Below are 18,968 nucleotides of genomic sequence, written 5' to 3'. Positions count from 1 at the left end.
CAAAGGGGGGGGGGGGAGGGAGAAAGATTTCCCCATGAACAATCCCTACTTTGCAAGGCCAGCTTCATCTGTCGCTTGTCTGCCATTTTGTCCATCAAGCAGCAGACCTTGTACATTCAGCACTAACAGTGAGAACCCACCACTTCAGCTGCAGAGGAAGACTGCCGGAAAACACAATTATACATTTCTTTTTTAAAAATAACTTTAATAAGAAGCTCAAGTCTAAAATGTCTCTCATGAATTCAGATTTCTGCAGCCACAGCTGGTAGCTTCACAGGTACAATTAATTCCAATGATTTGCAGAATAAAAAGGAGGACGGTCTGGGTTCAGAAGAACATTACAGCCAACTCTGGTAGTAGCCCACGCTTGGGATGCCAGCAACAATCTCTGATTCAATTCCACAGTGGTCCTGGCCTCGGAGGATTTTAAAGTAACCTAAAGGGAGAAAAATAAAGCCTGTATGATTTCCCCCCTACATTTGCAAGCTAGTAGTCATGCCATGAACTGTTAAAAGTCTCTGCTACAAGCACCTGAGTATTAACTCTTTTAAGTTCTATTTGTTTTGCTTTTATAGTTTTGGTATAATTAATGTGCTGGGTTTTTTTTTTAAATAAGAGTTTATCTGGTGTTTGCTTGCCAGGTGCACATCTTGATAAATAGTCCTAAAACTGCACTTCTGTTGTTTGTGGTGCTCAGAGAAATACCTCTGAGGCTCTTGGTGAACTGGCAGGCCCACTGGAAAGGCTGAGTATCCTGGAATTAAATCCCATATTTCCACTAAGACTGGCCTCCAAAGCAACGTGTTACAGAACTAAATTTCCCCTGCTCCCAATGACTTAGATAAAGCAGCAAGCAAGCCAGGAGTTGGGTTTTTAAATCTGTCAAATAATAAACATTACTAAGAGTTTGACCAGAAGTCTTAGCTAGCAAAGGGACAATAGCAACAGAGGAGGCACATGGCAAATGTGCTTCAGGAAGGTATTCTACCATCTTGACACTATCAAAGAAAAGGCCTTGTTCCTAGATGATACCTGCTTCTGAAAGGGGGGGGGGGGGGCTTTGAGCTGGGTCTTAGCAAATATAGGATCTTGACAAATTACCCCCTAAGCAATCAGAAGGGTTTTTTTTAAAAGTGAGCCAGCACTCTGACATGTAAAGAGTGAGTGGAGCTCTTGTATGCCTCTGGAGTAAGCAGCAAGTCTGGTTTCTCACCCCTGCCTCTCCCCCCAGAATTGTGCTATTCTCCCAAATGTTCCCAGATAAAGGAGAAGGTGGTAGGGATTGGGATTTATACCCCACCTTTCACTACCTGAGGGAGTCTCACAGAGGCTTATGGTCTCCTTCCCCTCCTGACAGTACCCTGTGAAGTAGGTGGGGCTGAGAGAGCTCTCCCAGAACTGCTCTTGAGCAGAACAGCTTTGAGAGAGTTATGACTGACCCAATGTAAGTCCAGCAGTTGCCCGTAGAGGAGTGGGAAAATCGACTCCAGTTCTCACAGATAAGAGTCTGCACGCTTAACCACTACATCAAAAAGGAGAGGTAACTTAAATCTGCCCCCAAACCCCATGGGCTCAGAATCAATTGATCACCTACCATTTTCACCCCAGTCTGTGTTCCAGGAATTAGCCACCAACCAGTAAGGGGTGCCATTTTCTTCTCCCCAGCCAAGGATTCGGATTGCGTGACCTCCAACTGCCTCTCCAGAGACATGCTGATAGACACCTACATTTGGGGGAAAGAAAGAGTTGTAGCTTCCTCGAATGCTGGATTTGGGGCCCCTGTTACTACAGTCACCACTCAAGTCAGCCAAAGTTATCTTCAGGCAAGGTATTTGGAAGGCACAACACATTTAATCAGGCCTAAGGTTTTATGCTCATGAAGGGAGGGGTTAAGGATTTTGCTAAAAATACTGCATGTTTTGCAACTGAAAAAACCTTTGCTATGAGAACCACACATCCCACCCTCCCCCGCAACAGATTCTGGGTCCAGACAAACTGCTCTTTTTGGTAAACTGAGCAGATTGCATTCTTTTGGTCATGAAGGAAGAGGTAGGGAATACTTGCAGAGTGGAATGGAAAGTCATTTCGAAGAAACTTGGCCCAAATTCAGAAATAACTGAGAGTGTGGCTGTATAGAACCTTCATATTTTTCCTTTAAAGATTCAAGTGTGTGAGTTTAACTGAGCTCAGTAAGGAGACAGACAGCACATTACATAGTAACACCACCTTACAAAGCAACGTTTAATGCTTTTTTATGCTAAGTTAAATTCTCAGAGCCGCTGACTTAAGTCTCAGTCTCTACCTGCCCCCCCCACCCCATTTCCAAATGTGGGGCTGTCCATTCTGAAGGTAAACTTTCAATTCACCTGTGTATGAAGGAGTGACGTGCTGGCACTGCTTGTGCCATTTGACCTTGAAGTCACTTAAAAACGTTAATTGGTTAGGCTTACCTGATTTGTACATAAGGAAGTCTGAGTACACCAAGAAAGCTGCCTCCACTGGCCCATTCTTGTAAATCTCTGCCATTATTTCCTTTTCACTACGAGGGACACTATAGGAGGTAGCTCCTAGAAACGAATGAAGTGAAATAGAAATGATTGGAGTGAAGTAGTAGTAACACAGAAGTTAACAGAATTTTTTAAGCAGTTTAGTCCACATTTGCTGATCTCCCACCCATAAATGTCTTGCTGCCCCATGGTAGCATCTGGCTCTGAATTCCAATCGGCTAAGATTCCTTAGGATGTATTTTCCAGTTTCTTCCTAGCCCACAGGGACTAGAAGCATGCTTTTCCTTTTAAAGACAACCATATATATAATGCAAAAACTACCTAGTTGGCCCTGTGAACAAAAGCAGGACTGCACAGAGACCATGATGAAGATCATAAGAGAAGCCACATTGGATCAGGCAAATGGTCCATCCAGTCCAACACTGTCAAAAAAGTGGCCAAAAAAACCAGGCACCATCAGGAGGTTCATCAGTGGGGGCCAACCCACCCATTGTGGCTTGAAGACACAGACAGAATCCCGGTGGCTTGTTTTTATTATAGTTTGCAGTCTTTGTAAGTGGCCTCAAAATTACTCACTTGACTAATTTAGTACATATTTAACCTGCTGTTCCTTTAAGGAGCTCAGAGCAGCGTATGCTGACAGACAGCAACTGAGCATCAAGGCACAGTGGGGATGCAGATCTCTCAGATTTTAACAATTCTGCCAAAGCAGCTCTGTGGTCTACCTGTAAAGCTTACTAGCCTATCCTAAACTTGAGTATATATTTTAGTAGATTTTATTACCATAGTGCTTGTCACTCTGGTACGAGGGAGAGTAGCCTGCTTCACATTCCTTCACACATTTGGGGGTCTCGCCACCCTCACCAGTGCAAGGGGGTCGGGATCCGTTGATGTGATGCTCACAGGGTGGGATAGAATAGGGCCTGCAGCCTGTTGGGAGGGAAGACAAAACAGGGAGTCAAGTACCACCCATGAACACCCTTTTCATGGGGTAGTGAACTCTAATGCCACACCCAATGAAGCCCACATGAAACCTAACCAAAATAAGCCATGCAAAAATACATAATTTCATTCAAACGCCAAGGATCAGGTGTTCAATACATGAGTAGGGAACAGCAGAATGGAAGATAGTATTATAGAGTCCACAGTAGGGGTGCGCCACTCAGTAACATGAGCAAGAACTGATCCTGATATGAACTGAGGCTGCACTCAAATATAAGGGAAAGGGGCCACAGCTCACTGGTAGAGCATCTGCTTGGCACGCAAAAGGGCTCAGGTTCAATCTTGGGCATCTCCAATTAAAAAGTTCAAGTAGTAGGTGATGTTTAAAAGACCTCTACCTGAGACTCTGGAGAGCCACTACCAGTTTCAGCAGACAATCCTGATCAAGCCCCACCCTGAGAGTCTGAGTTTCAAAAAAACCTTGTCCTTTCCTCTGCCCTCACTTCAAGTTTTTTTTGGAAATTTTACATCTGTCAGACTTTGTCTGGTTCAGGGTGCAAGCTAGAAACTACTGGCCTACAGTACAGATCAGAACAATAAAGGGTTGAGACAGCCTTGGCAATAAACTATCCAAGAGGCAGACACCACTTTGCTCCTCCTGACCACTCTCTGCTCCTCCTGACTGCCTTTTGCATTCAGTTATCTGCTCCTAACTGGTCCCTTTTCCCATTTCTCCCAATGTAACTGTTGTGGCTTAGGTGAGCTACAAGTGAAATTGGCACCTGTGGCAGAACTGGATTTTGACAGCACAACAATACCAGCATTTTGAAATTCCCTTTTTTGGTCTAAGCAGGGCCATGGGAGGCTAGAAAGGTTGGAGAAGAGGAAGATAGCCAATACTACCCTGCATTTCATCAGAGGCACAGAATGCAACATTATGGGGACTGCCAACTCCAAAACTAGCTCAATATGGAGCTGGTGAGATGGTCATGCAACCAGAGCTTTTTTTTGTAGAGAGAACTCCTTTGCATATTAGGCTACATGCCCCTGATGTAGCCAATCCTCCAAGACTTTACAGTAGGTCCTGTAAGAAGAGCCCTGTAAGCTCTTGGAGGATTGGCTACATCAGGGGGGGTGTAGCCTAATATACAAAGGAATTCCTGCTACAAAAAAAGCCCTGCATGCAACTATAGTTTCCGTACAAGTGGTTTAGGTTTATTTGATTTATATCCTGCCCTCCCTGCTGAAGCAGACTCAGGACGACTCACAGTTCATGGTAAGACAACATTAAAACATTTAGGTTAAAATATTAACTTAAAACAATTCAGTGTTAATTTCAGTACAATTTGAAGATGGCTTTAAGTAGTCTTAAAACATCCATTTAGATCAAATAGCTCGGTGATGGTCATAACTTCAGTTAAATGCTAGCTGAAATAGCGTAGTCTTGCAGGCTTTGCAGAACTGGGCAAGGTCCTGCAAAGCTTTGATGGCGATTGAGAAGGGAAAGACCAGAGACGCTGGGACAGGCTTAGGAGTACAGAGCTGCAGCAGAAGATGCCAGTGGAAGTTTACTGATGGGTGGGTCCAGGGCTTTTTTGGTAGAAAAAGACCAGCAGGAACTCGTTTGCATATTAGGTCATACCCTCTGATGCCAAGCCAGCTGGAACTGGCAGTGTGTTCCTGCTCAAAAAAAGCCCTGGGTGGGTCACTTAACAAATGGGACTTTGTGCAAGATGAGCAACAAGCTGCATAACAAAACAGTCAACATTTGGGCTGCAAGGTGGGGAATGAGAAGATGCTGTGAAGAATATTGTAGGCCCTCCCCAATGAAGTGTGTAAAGTAACTCACCAATATGTGAGCCATAAAGCCCACCCGATACCAGGCCTCTTTTTGTCCAGTACTGCCATGCACCTGAAGGATAGCCTCCATTGCATCTGCAAGAAAAGTAATGATTATGCACAACTATTCTCAGGTTCCTCCTAGGAAATATAGGAAGGATAAAGGAGACAAGATATTCGTAGAAAACTGGGGACAACATCCCTCTGGAGAGCTGCAGAGTCACTGTGGTTAAAAAGTGTGAGAACCTTCAGAGGACCTTATGACTTCTTCCCCCATCTTGAATGGTTGAGGTATGTTCAGGCAACTCTCAATCCACCAAAGCTTTTTAACAAGGAAGCATGCTTTCTTGAACTCCAAAGGCTTCAACCCATCTGGGAACTCTCTCAAGTAAAGGAACCATAAGTCACTCTGAAGCATCAGGCTATGGAGATTACTTACCCCATCCCGCATTCAAAACCACAACAGGACAGCAAGTCTTCAGCGGAGATCTCCACGCTCACCTTGGCATTGGTGTGAACACAAACCCGGTCTGAAATGGCTTCCACTGCACCAAATGCCTACAGAACACCAATGCAAAGAGTCAACTAAGACTTTGATTTCCAGGTCCAAGTCCTTACTGCACACCAAGAGCTTAATATTATATGCATTTTGTTTGCTTTCCATGTTGTGCATGGAAATGCCTTGGAAATAAATAAGTCGTGTCCTGAAAGACCACTGAAAATTTTGAGGGCTAGTAAAAAAAAATCTGGACTGAACCCCCCCCCCCTCCCAATATTCTGTGGATGTGACTCCATATGATGTCCCTTTGAGCTTTTCAACTAACAATGAAGTAACAGAACCAACCCTGAAAGGGAAGAAAGGAATCAGCCCCCATGCAAACAGGAACACATTAACCTTCCACCTCTAAAATATTTTAAAAGTTTGTATGGCAAGAGGGGAAGATTATAGCGGTGTTGGGCATTTATGCTTCTTCCTCACAAGCTTCCATTATACCCTCCCTTGATACTTCCTGCACTGTTTGTGCAGGAAATTGGTGTATTAGGTAAGCCCTATTTTTTATTTTAATAGGCTCAGGATGGCTAACAGATAACTACTAGCTCCTTTCTAAAAATCATTTTTTCTGATGGGACTGGGGAGTCTGCCAGGGACGTTAGGACTTTCCTTATCTCTCATTACTTCAGGAAAAAGCTGACCAACTTTGTGTGTTTGCTAGGAAAGGTGCACACTGACTCATAGCACTGAAACTTGGGCCTTCCCAAAGCAGAGGGGAGCAAACCTCAGTCTGTGTAGTAAATAGGTTTACAAAAATCAGAGGGATTCTACTCTTAACACTGGACTGGCAGTTTCTGGCTAGCTCTCTCTCATCCTCTGTAACATCATCATACAGCAAAAACTGTTTCTCCAAGACTCACATTCCTACATTTGTATGCAGTTTAAACTTTGTGTTTATGTTTAAGTGCCATCAAGTCACTTCCAAGTAAGAGCGACCCTATGAATGAATGACCTCCAAAATATCCTTTTGTTAACAGCCTTGCTCAGGTCTTGCAAACTGAGAACTGTGGCTTCCTTGGTGGAATTACTCTCTCTCATGTTAGGTTTTCCTTTCTTCCTGCTGCCTTCAACCTTTCCTAGCATTATGTCTTGTCTTCTCACAATGTGACTAACAAAAGTCTGTTTATTTTAGGCTGCTTTTTGTTTATCTCAGGCATACAAATAGACACGGGTATATTGGGTTAATACAAGTCGTGATCCCGCCAATCTAATGTCTTTCGATTAGAAGCACAATGTTGTTTTAAATTATTTTAATTGTCTAAATTTAATGATATTAATATTGTAACTTTTGTTAGCTACCCTGAGTCAGCTTGCGAAGAGAGCAGGATATAGTTTTAGTTTAGTTTATTTATGATTTATATCCCGCCCTTCCCACAAGTGGCTCAGGGCGGCTTACAGCATATAAAATGTAACATAAAAATATAAAAATTTAAGCATTATACACAATTTACACAGTTAAAAACATTAAATCCAAAGTAAATCAATATAAATCCAAAGTAAATCAATAAATTAAGACACAGCAAGAGGGTTGCCACAAATTGCAGATTTACCTCACAGGTGGCTAACGACCTATGATTTTTTAAGCATTCTAAGGCCAGGGCTTTAAACAATTCCCTGCCTTCTTTACTGTTTAAATTTGCCTGGTGATGGGGCATAGTGGCATGGATGCCAGTCCTTAAAAGGTGATAAAATATCATGCTACCAAAGAGAAGACAGTGGTGGTTAATTAAGTGGGGGTCTTCCCTGTCAAAAAATAAAAGGCCTTTAAGGTTTCTTCTCACTAATCCACCAACAAATACAGTATTTCCATCTGAGCCCATGCCCAAAGAAACAGCCCACCCTGCCAGTCCTAGGTACCTCCTTTAGCTACTGATATTAGCCTTACCCAGCAAGAGCCACAAGAACCTTGATCTCTGATCTCACTAATTGTTGGACAGTTTGGCCACTGTTGCCTGGAGTCAAAGCTGTCGGGTAACTCCATGTCAGCTGCAAACCCTAACCTGGGGGGTGGGGCAGAAGGGAAAGAAATGCAAGCAAAGCATGTTAGGTTAAGCCGTCTTGCCCCATACTTCAAACAAACACTCTACAGAACAACACTGACCAGCTGGGTCAAAGTTCCTGACATTCTCCAACTATAGCACAACTTATTGCCGCTTTGCAATAAGCCAAGCCAATAACTTCCCCCCACTCCATGTGATCTACTACCCAGAAGAAGACCCAAGATTCACCGTCTAAGTCTGAGAGATGCAAATTCATCCTAGTTAAAGGACCAGAGATTTTTAGACATTTTGAGATGTGAGTTACATTATTTGCTGAATCCTGTGGCCACAACTGGTGGCATTCATTATAGCTTATGACGCTCGCCTATAAGCTGCTCTGTGAGATTTAGCTATAAATCGGGTTACAAATTAAGCACATTACAGAGGTTTTGTAATATTACAATCAGGATGTCATTTATTGAAAGTTACAGCTTATCCTATGGCTACTATCTGTGTTAATAATTGAATAGCCTTATCTAGACCTTGAACACTTTGCTTCCAACATCTCAGCATCCCTCAAGATGCTAATGATTCAGAAATCCTATTTTAATCTACTATTACTGCAAAAAAATTTTGGTTGCACTCAAGTGTTCTGAGAACTAGTCTTTGTGAATGTGAGAAAACTGGGACCTGGAAGCTCATTAACCTAGGTGCCCTTGCCCCCAGAAAGCCCCAATACTGTTGGCAAGTCACCATTTCCCAGCAGAGACAGCCATCTTAGGCCACTTTTTTGTAGGGATCAAACATGCACTTACAGGATAGTGTCTCAGATGTCATTATCAGGTGCCAGCCACAAGCCCCCCCTATTCAGACTGTACTATTTTGAACAACCAGCTTTCTGAAAGCAAAACAATCCATTTCCTATTCCCCCCCCCCCCCAATTTCTTGTCTCCCAAAGTTTGCATGTTTGAGTGCATATCTCCAGGATCTTTTTAATAATAAATAAAGCTATCCAACAGGAAGCAGTAAGAAATCATGGTCCAAAAAGCCAGGTTAAAACACCCATGACACAATTAAGAGTAAAAGAAAAAAAAATACTTCACCTTATTGGAAGTTTGGGGCCATTCAGGAATGTACCGCATAACTTTTTAATATAACTGAAGTCAACATTGTGAAAGTTATGCCCAGCCTTAAAAAGAAAAAGAGAAGTTTATGGTAGTCCACAGCTTGACAAGACAGTATTCAAAGATAACTAGACTCTCCCATTTTTTGCTTGCTGGCACAGAAAACAATTTTCTTAGGTAGATGGTCTGTTTCTCTCTCTTTTTTTGCACAGATCAAAATGTCTGTAGATAATGTTTTCCTGCTAAAACCCTCCACATGCTAGAATGCAGGGTCAAAAAGCTTGGAGCAGGAAAAGATACCCTACAGCCCAGGTGAATGAAAGACACCACGTTCCTATACATTATGTACTTTTCCCTACCATCTAACCCAAATTGGCTTGACACTTTGTTTCCAGTTTTAAGTTTCCCTCATTCTCATCTTGGATTCCAAGTCTGAGGGCAGCAACTTGACTTTTTAGGTTGTCCTTTGTCCAGTTGTTCCATGCACTTAAAGAACTCAGCTTTGAGTATCTTGAAGGTATTATGTCTACATGAGGGGGTTAAAGCCTTACAGCTTATACTATAAACATTACCAGCTGGCTACTTCATGCCCTTGGGTGACAGCTAGCCAGACCCAAGCAGAAGCTGATCATCAAGGATAAACACTGCCCTCCTCTTCTGGGTGCTTCCTCCTGGATACAGGAGTAACAACCATGCAGGCAGACATCTGGGATACAACAGAGAAGGGGCAGCCATTGGCTCACCTCTTAATCCAGGAAGCAAGAGGTACAGATGAACAGAACTATTGGGTCTCAGACAAGCTGGAAGATCAAGCGTTATTTCAGAGAGAACAAGTCATAACTCGGCTTCCTAGACCCACCAGGGACAGAATTTCTACACAGTGTAGGGATAGTCCAGTGAACAGTAGACACTGGCTATACCCTCCTACCTGCATGCTATCTCCTACCCAAATACTACTTACCTGCCATGTAGTGTTGAGTTTATTAACATAGTTCACCATGTCCTGAGAGAGAGGAGGAAAGAGGGGAATACTGCGGGCATTTGCAAGGGCTGCCAGGAGACACACAGAGGCTATGGGCAGCAACATGTTGGCGAGTAGACTTCTAAGAGACCACCTGAAAGAACAGAGATTGCCATGACTGTAACAAACTAGACTCCAACACTAACTAGCCCACCTGTACACTTGTTTCTGTCAGTCAAGTATATTCTGAAAGAATTCTGCAGATCTGGCTCTGTCTAATACTGTTCTTGGTTCATCAGAAGTCACCAGGCGAGTGACTATTTGGAAACTTGAGTCACTGGTTCATTATGGAGGAAAAAGAGCATGACACTGAAGCCAGGCAAACTGTAAATCCAGCACCACATTGTCTTGTAATCAGATCAAAAAGCACTTAGGGTAATATTAAGAATTGATTCAAGGTCTGCTTGCTTTGAAATGTCTTCTGCCAGGCTGGAATAAAGAACACGGTTGTCTCACTGTAGCTTTAAATGGCTAGGAGAGGCAACCACAACAACACTATAGCATTTTTCCATCTTAAACTCAAGCCCCATAAGCAAGAAGCAGAGCACATGTGTTGCATACTGGCTCAGGCCCTAGCACCCAAAGCGTAGTCGTTGTAGCAGGGCTGGGGTGAGACCTACTGGCAATTGTACCAGATGGTCCAAGATTCATAGTTGGAAGAACATACTTTCCTGTGCCCTTTTGGTTTTCTAGTAGTTCCTGGGACAATTTCATTTATTATCTCGATTCTTTTACCAGTGTCCTTAGAGACAGCCAACTCAGAAAGGTCAAGAGATACTCACCACCTACAGAAAGACTTGATATCAAATGTGGGACAAATACCACACACCTAGAATCTCACTTTAACTAAGCAGGAAACAAATACTGCAGTAATATTGTGGGTGCATATTATGATGTGTAGAAAATGGAAATGCAACTCAATAGTTAACCACACAAGAAGACCAAAATTAAAACCAGTAATGCTTTCAGCAGGTCACTAAATTGACATTAAATCTGATTCAACATTACAAGCCTCTTGCAAAAAAAAAGGGGGGGGGGCTTTGGATGCAGACATAATGTTTTTAGTGGGGTTCCTCTGGAAGCCTCCCTCCCATAGCGCAATCAATCTATGAATGCTTTTTCTCTGACCTTTGCAAGTTTGAAGCCGAACATACAGAGCACCAACTGACTGTCTCCCAGTTTTAAAAAGAAACCTCCTTCTGCAGACAGTTTTGTACTACTACAGTCTACTTAAAACATGAAGAGGATAGGGTATACAATTTTCAGCTGTGCAGCCAAGCTAGCCCATTTCCTATCATGCTGTGGTTTTCCCCACAGAGCAACTAGGACTCAAGGACGTTAAGCCTATCTTTTGTGCTGTGCCACTTCAGACAGCTGACAAGGAATGATAAGATGGAATGTTCCTCCATATAAAAAAAAGTTTCCTGCATGTAGAAAACTGGCATCTTTAGCCTGAACTAGGGTCTTTCAACATGGCTTCGTTTAAGTGAACTGCCCTCTTTAACCAGAGCAAATTGCAATCCGTATTAACACATCAGGATAGTAGTTAGTCCTGCTTAATTAAAAGAGCAGCAAGATATGGTCTGGTATCGAGATATGGTCTTGTAGTCTTTCTTAGAACAAGCTCGTTTTCAAAAAGGCTTACCTGAAGATAGTCTGTTGATAACACTGAGCTAATCAGTTATCTCATAATCCAACAGACTTTTTGAACTCAAGCAAGAAGCGTTTAAACTGCATGCAGCAAAAATGCCATTGCTTCTCGACCAAGAATCTATGATAAATTCTACATCTAAGACTCATCAGAAGCACCATGGAACCCACAACTTCTATTCTCTAGATAATAGTTCAGCTGAGAAGGGCGGGGGAGACAATATCAGTCATGCTCTTTGGAAGACCCCATGCTTATTTGAACACAGGGGGCTCATGACTACAGGGCACAGTACACTGATAACAGTTAATGTTTCACAGAAGAAAGCATCTTGAATGTGCCAAACTGCAAAGTTCTTTGGCTAGAGAAATCCATCTCTAAATTCAACAATGCTGTTCATTTATTTTAGCAAATTTTTATTTTTATTTATTTTAGTAAATTTCTATTCTGCCCATTCCTTGTAGGGCTCAGGGCAGAGTACAACATAACAAAACAATAAAATACAATAAAAACATTTTAAAACAGACAACTCAACAGCACTCAGATTACCATGACATCACATATTGCCCAGCCTAGCCATCTCACATCATGATATCTCATAGGGATGGCAGTTTTGATTCCAATTCCTAGCACAGATGACAGTGCTGGCTGGGGAGGCCAACCATATCAAGAATAGACGCCCGCAGACTTATTTTATTTCATACAGAAGTTGAAGCAAAAGCTGCCTGCCAAAACGTTAACTATTTCTAAGGATCTTCCATTCTGGCCAGAAGACCTTGAGGCCTTGAAGGCAATGCAGTAAGCATACCAGGCCTGGACACATGTGATAGTGCAGGGACACAGAAAGAGCAGAATCTGGTATAGGCCAGAGAAGTCAGTTTCTGGAACATTGATTTTCTTGAAAAGGAAAGTTTCTAGCCCTTAGGGATGCAAAAATACACTGTTAATATGTAGTGAAATCCCAAAAAGCTTAAGGGATGATGAAAGCTCCAGAGTGGAAGGCACAGTCCTTTGCAGAAACCATACTAGAAAAACCAGAATGATGCAGAATTGACACATTCCCCAGTTGCCCAATTTCTTCTCAGCTCTAAATTCTGCCCCAAGGTTACAGATTCTCTACACAAAAGAGCTTGAATTTGGCCAAGTATACACAGTCTGAACTGATCCCAAGCTAGTCCTGAAGCACACTTTAAGGACTGGATGCACTGGAGCCAATTAATCTTTCATTTAACATCTTACCTCCTCTGCAATCCTTCCCAAAAGACAGATGTAATCCAATACAGATACTTGTGGTTAAGCCACTCTTGGTTTCCCCATTTCACGTACACACTGGCCAGCTGCTATATAACAAAATAACCCAGAAGGCAGAGAAATAAATGAAGTTTATTTCTGAGAACTGCCAGACCACGTGGGCAGCTAGTTTCACTTCTGATACTCTCAGGAATAGCCTTTCCATTTCTATAACTAACAGTGACACTTCACAGGACATTTAAGAGCCCACAAAACAATGTCATAACAAGATGAACAGATTCCAGAGGCCTCTAGGTTGCTAATCTACGGTACTTTAAAATACATGCAAAACAGCTCTCTGCTTCAGAGGGCAAGAGATTGCTTTCCTTTTGCACTAAGCATCAGATACTCACAGTGGCTAGCCCTCTTGTAACCAGAGTTTGATTTACTAGTCCCCACCTATCTGTAACCCCCTTTCCAGTCCTTACTGCCCGGCTACCTTTCATCCAATTTTAGGGCTGTTTAAGTATGCATAAGTGGGTCATCCTAAACTGATATCCACCACCTGAAATTGGTGCTGCCCTTTCTACCACCTCATTCACCTCCATATGTGAATGAGGCTTTGGGGGGAATTTACACTTCACACTTGGCAGCCAGGTCCAACTGTTGCAAGAAGAAGTTTGTGTTTGTGCTGCCCCGAATCCTTTGGAAGGAAGACACAAATGTGAAAAGGATTAGGGGGAAGTTAGGATGTTACTTAAAGACTCCTCCAGACATTTTTACTTTTGAACCACCCTATACAGCAACCGTGCACTTTTGAAGGAAATTAAATTTCACACAAACAACTTTAAAAAAAAAAAAGGCGGCACACCCAGATTCACCAGAAGCCTGTGGTCTTTGTAGGGGGTTTTTTCCGGCTGGGGGAGAGAATGCTTGAAATCCAGGATTAAGACCACAAGATAACAACTCAAAGCCATCCTCACAAGCATCAAGGTAAGTTGGACAAAAAGAGGCAAACAACCAGCCGTCTGGTCTTTCTCCCTCCCCTATCTAAGCACAAACTGCCAACTCAGGACTTTGCTGTAGATAAAGCCAAGGAGACTTGGTACTGTGTTTGCAGTGAGCTGGTTTTTAACACAATAAAAATAACCAAGATTAAGAACAAAGCAAATATTACCTGCACCAGGCTGTCAGAACTTGCTTCCTCCTCCCCTCCCCCCAAGAATGGCATTAATCCTTCTAGAAACACAAAAGCCTCAGAGGAGTAGTTGAGCTGGATGGTAGCCACAGCCCAAGCTCCCTGACACTCCTCACAGTGATTGCTTCCTTTCTCTTGTTTCAGTGCAGTTTTATTGCACAAACAGAAAAAGTTTATTTTTAAAGAAGTTTGTGGGTTCCCCCATAATTCTGAATCATTTTGCTGTTCTCAGTTTTCAGCTTCTGATATTCAAAGAACTCTCCCTGCATCAGTGTATCTGCTGAGAAACACACCATGAAGCTGGTCTGTATAACTTGTGTGTTGCAAAGGCTTTTGGGACATGTTTAAGACACATCACCACTAACCTGGTTCCTTGGCCAGGATACTGGGTCTCACTGTAGCCATGCCAAACAAAGAGGACAAATCCAGCAATCTCATGGAGAAGGCTGGTAGCAATGAGCAAGCTGTGTTTCAAGAAAGTCTGCCAATAAAAGTTTTCTCATGGAGGAAGCTCTAACAAACTCACAAAGCCCAAAGGAGTCAACCGGCAAAGGACAAGTTTTTCAAGCTGTGTCTTAAAAGAGTTGGACCTCATGGGCTGAGCCTTGGATCACCATCAAGGCCAGAACTAAGCAATACCAAAGCAAACATCAACTCATGAGCCCTAGTTCAGCTGGCAAATGTGTGGGGTAGTATCAAAATCCTTCCTTATACCACCCAACCTATATGTAATCTACTTTTCAGCCATGAAGCATGCTGAATGGCCTTGACTCAGTCACTCTTGCCCAACCAACCTCACAGGATTTGTGATAAAATGGTTTTTGATGGTGGTGGTGGGGGATTTGGAGCTCTTTTCAGAAATATAAAAAATATAGCAGCAAACTTCCTGAACCATCACAGCCCCTCCCCCACCCTGTGTCTACTGAATCCTCAAATCAGTTTCAAATCATTTCTGCCATGGGCCAAGTTCCAGAACAAAGAAGAATTTCCCCATAGAACAAATTGCTTCAGATTCTTAGAGCGGTGACATCCAATGCTACAGAAGCAGGGAATCCGTGCAGAATGAAGAACCCTGAAAATAAAAGGAAACTCCATAGGTCTGTCAACCCTAATAATCTGGGAGACAGATGGATATCCAGGAACCATACCTTATTTATTTAATCTGTATCCCACCCTTTCCCAAATTTTAACGCTGCCCTTCCTCCAGGGGGCTCAGAATGGCCTAAATGGCCCTCTCAGCTTCCATTTTGTCATCACAATTCTTTATGTTATTTTTATTTAATTTATATCTTACCTTTCTTCCCAATGGGGACCCAAAGCAGTTTACACTATTGATAAAACAACCCTGTGAGGTAGTTAGGCTGAGAGAAGCTGAGCTTGCTAGGCACAAATGGGAATTCCGACCTGGGTCTTATCCACTGGCTCTCTTTGAACATGGTTTGGGTTCAGTGGCACCTTTAAGACCAACAAAGTTTTATTCAATGTATAAGGTTTCATGTGCACACGAAAGCTCATATTCTGAATAAAACTTTGTTTGTCCTAAAGGTGCCACTGGACTCAAACTTTGTTCTGCTGTTTCAGACCAACACAGCTACCCACCTAGCTCTCTCTGAGGTATGGTAGGCTGAGATAACAGAAATCTGAAGGCCAAGGCCCAGTTGCAGGAATGCTAGCACTTGCTGGATTGTGAGTGGAGAATGACTGGCATCAGTGACACTCCGCTTTTATTCAGCCAAGTGGGCAACAGCATCTCCCCTCCGCTATCGGCCCCTTACCCTGAATTGTCTTTTCTGGGGCAGCCCTTAGAAACCTCAACCCTTGGCAACTCTAGAAGAAGCTCAAAAGCAAGGCTGCCGAAGGGCAAGTGGAGGAGCTTAGTCAGGAGCACAGAATTGAGGAGAAAGGCATAGGAGCATGGGGAAAGCCCTCATACAGAGCCAAAGAAAAGAATCTGGAGAGTATGGAGCCAAATTTTCCATACATCACTTCAACCAGCCTTTGAGTACAGTTCTGCTGCTATCCCAGCCTGAAATACAGGGCCCCCTTATGGGTTTTCAAGCTGTCCTTTGCATCTTTTGCTTTACCCTTCTATCTCTGGGGTTGGATTACATGACCCTGGAGGTCCCTTCCAACTTTTATTATTCTATGATTCTATTAAATTGAATCTCAGCTATCAAATTGAAACTCAGCTGTTGAAAGCCAATGACTTTTTAAAAACCTGAGTCTCTATTAAAAGTACAGCATATACATTCCAGAGTGGTGCATACCCACGGGAAGCAAGTTAGGATTGCCTTTTGGTTGGATGTTAAGTATGGGCAATACAGCCTGACTCCTCCTCAATCTTTTGTGCAGGGTCCTTTGTCCTCCTCTCTGTCTTCCTGGGAACTGCACTGGGAGACTTGTTTGCTTGGCAGAGCATCAAGTCCACCACACAGTAAAGTGAAGTCACACCCAAACTTTAAAGTCTGTTACTTCTAATCAGACCCGCACCAAGTATTTGCATGCAAACTAAAGCCTTGCAGCAGCTAATGACTGATGAAAGTATTTCGTGCAAATTAGAAGCCACTTCCTCAGTTGCATAAAACATATCCTTAGGGAGGCATGTAGGAAGAGGCACAGAGACTAAAATGTCTACTAATTGTAGCTTTCACACTTCATAAACTTCTAACAGACACAGTAAAAGCAATTCCAAAGCAAGACAGTGACAGACCACAAAAATGTCAGAACTGCCCCCAACAGGAAATCATACTTGGGCTGCAACCCAAAACAATGAAAAGTAAATATTTTTCTCCAGACCAGTTTAGCCAGGCATCCCTGAAGGGTTTTTTTTTTTGCCATGTTCTGGGCATGGAGCAGGGGTGTGTGTGTGTGTGTGTGGGGAGGTAGTTGTGGATTTCCTGCACTGTGCAGGGGGTTCAACTAGATGTCCGTGGAGATGCCTACCAACTCTATGATGAAAGGCATCAAATTCAAGCATGCTCCTTTTCTAACTAGCTTATGAGGAAGGCTCCTGGCCTTCAACCCATACTTCCAGAATATAATATAGCCCCACACTTGGAAAAAAGCCGAATCACCTCACTCCATTTACAGAGGACACAGTTCCCACCTTATCCATTTACTAACCCCCCACACCTGTAGCGTGTATGTAACCTCATGAAGAATCCTTGCTTTTCTCTATAGGGGAGGGCGGGATATAAATATAATAAAAATAAACATATATAGTGGTTAGTGTCAGTATTGAATCTGGGAGACTCACATTCCCCACTGTGCCATGGAAACTTACTGGGTGACTTTAGGCCAGTCACATACTCTCAGTTTAACCTGTCTCACAGGGCTGTTCCTTGAGCACCACATCAAAACTGCAGGAAAGCAACCAATTTAAGACAACAAAACCCAGCTCAAGAATCCAACCAAGTGGCAGAGAGGAGATTTCTTCCAATTCCAATATGTGCAGATGCACTGAGTAAACATAATAAAAGTTAACCATTCAAAGGATAATCTCATAAAAAGAAGTGAGTGTTAATTATTATGGGATGCTTCCACAGACACCATGGTGTGGTTTTGTAAAGGCAACAACAAGATCACCCCAAAACTACCCAGGCAGAGAGATCAAGTTTCTAAAACTCCCCAAACCTTTTAAAACCTGGCTGATCTTCCTACCAACTGAACGCACCGATTTCTGGTTTAATACATACTTTAAAAAACATAACTCCACCACAAGGACACAATACAATTTGTTTTTTTAAGGGGGGGGGCTCTGTCTACCTTAACAAAACTGGCCTCCCCTCCCATACCTCCCTTTCCCCGGGGCTCTGCCTTGACAAAGTTTCACACCATCTCAGTCCCACTTTACGCTTTAGAAGCTGCAACATGTTACCTTCCAGCAATTATTTCGGCGTGACTCTTGACAGAATAAACGCGACTGGCTGGGAACTGCCCTTCAACCAGTCTTACCCCCTAACTGTAGTGCACAGGACTGCGGACTTGAAGTGCTTGATCTAAGTCCCAAACCCGGCCAAACCCTCCTCCTCCCTTCCCCCCACCACCACGCCCTTTCTATTTTCCCGTCCATCACATAGCCTTTCTGTGCCCCCTTGCTACAAGGTGAACTGGCCCTACAATTCCATAGGGAAAGAAGCTTTCCTTACCTAAAACAAGAGCTCCTCCGCTCTCCCGCTTCGGCTAGCAGACCTCTGCCCGTGCTCCTAACCTCTCCTCGAGCCCTTTATCTACTGCAGCCAGCCTTGGTTTCCTCCCAGCCCGGCTCCTCCCCGCTGCTGACTCACCCCACGTGGTTGCTCCTCTCCGCCCGGCACAGCAGCGCCTGACTCTCGTCACATGACACCGCCCCCCCCCTTCTTGTCTGCCCACCCACTTGATTGTATCATATGATTAGATTTCCTTTACTGTTTGCCTTTGCGGGCGCAAAAAACCGAAGGGTGATGTCAGCCCCTCATATTTCAGATTAGTGAATCTCATAGACGAAATCATACCACTGGTCTTGATGTGTAAAGGTTGCTGGCTCTGGTAGTTTCTCCCCAGCATTTCTCCCATCATCTGGTTCTTTAACGGAGATCCCGGGGGCTGAACCTAGGGCGAGTTGCTTTATCCCTGAGCTGCAGCTAGAGTTGCCAGGATTCGCCTGGCCACCGGTGGGGGCTGGGTGGGTACTAGGATCGCCAGTTGAAGGTTGGGAAACTCCTGGAGATTTGGGGATGGAGCCTGGGGAGGACAGCGATGGATTGCAATAGACCACCCTGCAAAGCATCCATTTTCTCAAGAGGAACTGATCTCTATAGTCTGGAGATGAGCTCTGCTTCCTGGAGATACCCAGGTCCCTCCTGGAGGCTGGCATCCCTAGGCCTTCAGGTCCTTCAGCGGTTCCTTCGTTAAGGGCTTGCAGTGCAGACTGCAGCTATTCGGCAAT

General features: G+C 43.5%; 1 protein-coding gene across 3 annotated transcripts; it reads right to left on the bottom strand.

The window, feature by feature from the left end:
• Window positions 1-184: 184 nt before the first annotated feature.
• CTSB (cathepsin B) lies at window positions 185-18,382 on the bottom strand. 3 transcript variants are annotated; one of them, XM_060249929.1, is made up of 10 exons: window positions 18,328-18,382; window positions 9,906-10,059; window positions 8,924-9,009; window positions 7,727-7,841; window positions 5,728-5,846; window positions 5,299-5,384; window positions 3,291-3,437; window positions 2,451-2,567; window positions 1,595-1,723; window positions 185-436 (listed from the first exon to the last, which is right to left on the bottom strand). In XM_060249929.1, the coding sequence occupies exons 2-10, from the start codon at window positions 10,029-10,031 to the stop codon at window positions 339-341; spliced, it is 1,023 nt and encodes a 340-aa protein (XP_060105912.1). In that variant the 5' UTR covers window positions 10,032-10,059; window positions 18,328-18,382; the 3' UTR covers window positions 185-338. The 3 variants fall into 3 exon arrangements, with proteins under 3 accessions (XP_060105912.1, XP_060105920.1, XP_060105929.1); XM_060249937.1 differs by having other exon boundaries at window positions 18,190-18,332; XM_060249946.1 differs by lacking the exon at window positions 18,328-18,382 and adding an exon at window positions 16,309-16,326.
• Between the last annotated feature and the right edge of the window lie 586 nt (window positions 18,383-18,968).

The sequence above is a fragment of the Heteronotia binoei genome, chromosome 1, assembly GCF_032191835.1.
Source record: "Heteronotia binoei isolate CCM8104 ecotype False Entrance Well chromosome 1, APGP_CSIRO_Hbin_v1, whole genome shotgun sequence".
In the NCBI taxonomy this organism is placed as follows: Eukaryota; Metazoa; Chordata; class Lepidosauria; order Squamata; family Gekkonidae; genus Heteronotia; species Heteronotia binoei.
Note: the sequence above shows the minus strand (reverse complement) of the source record. Positions and strands in the feature narration are given on the sequence as shown.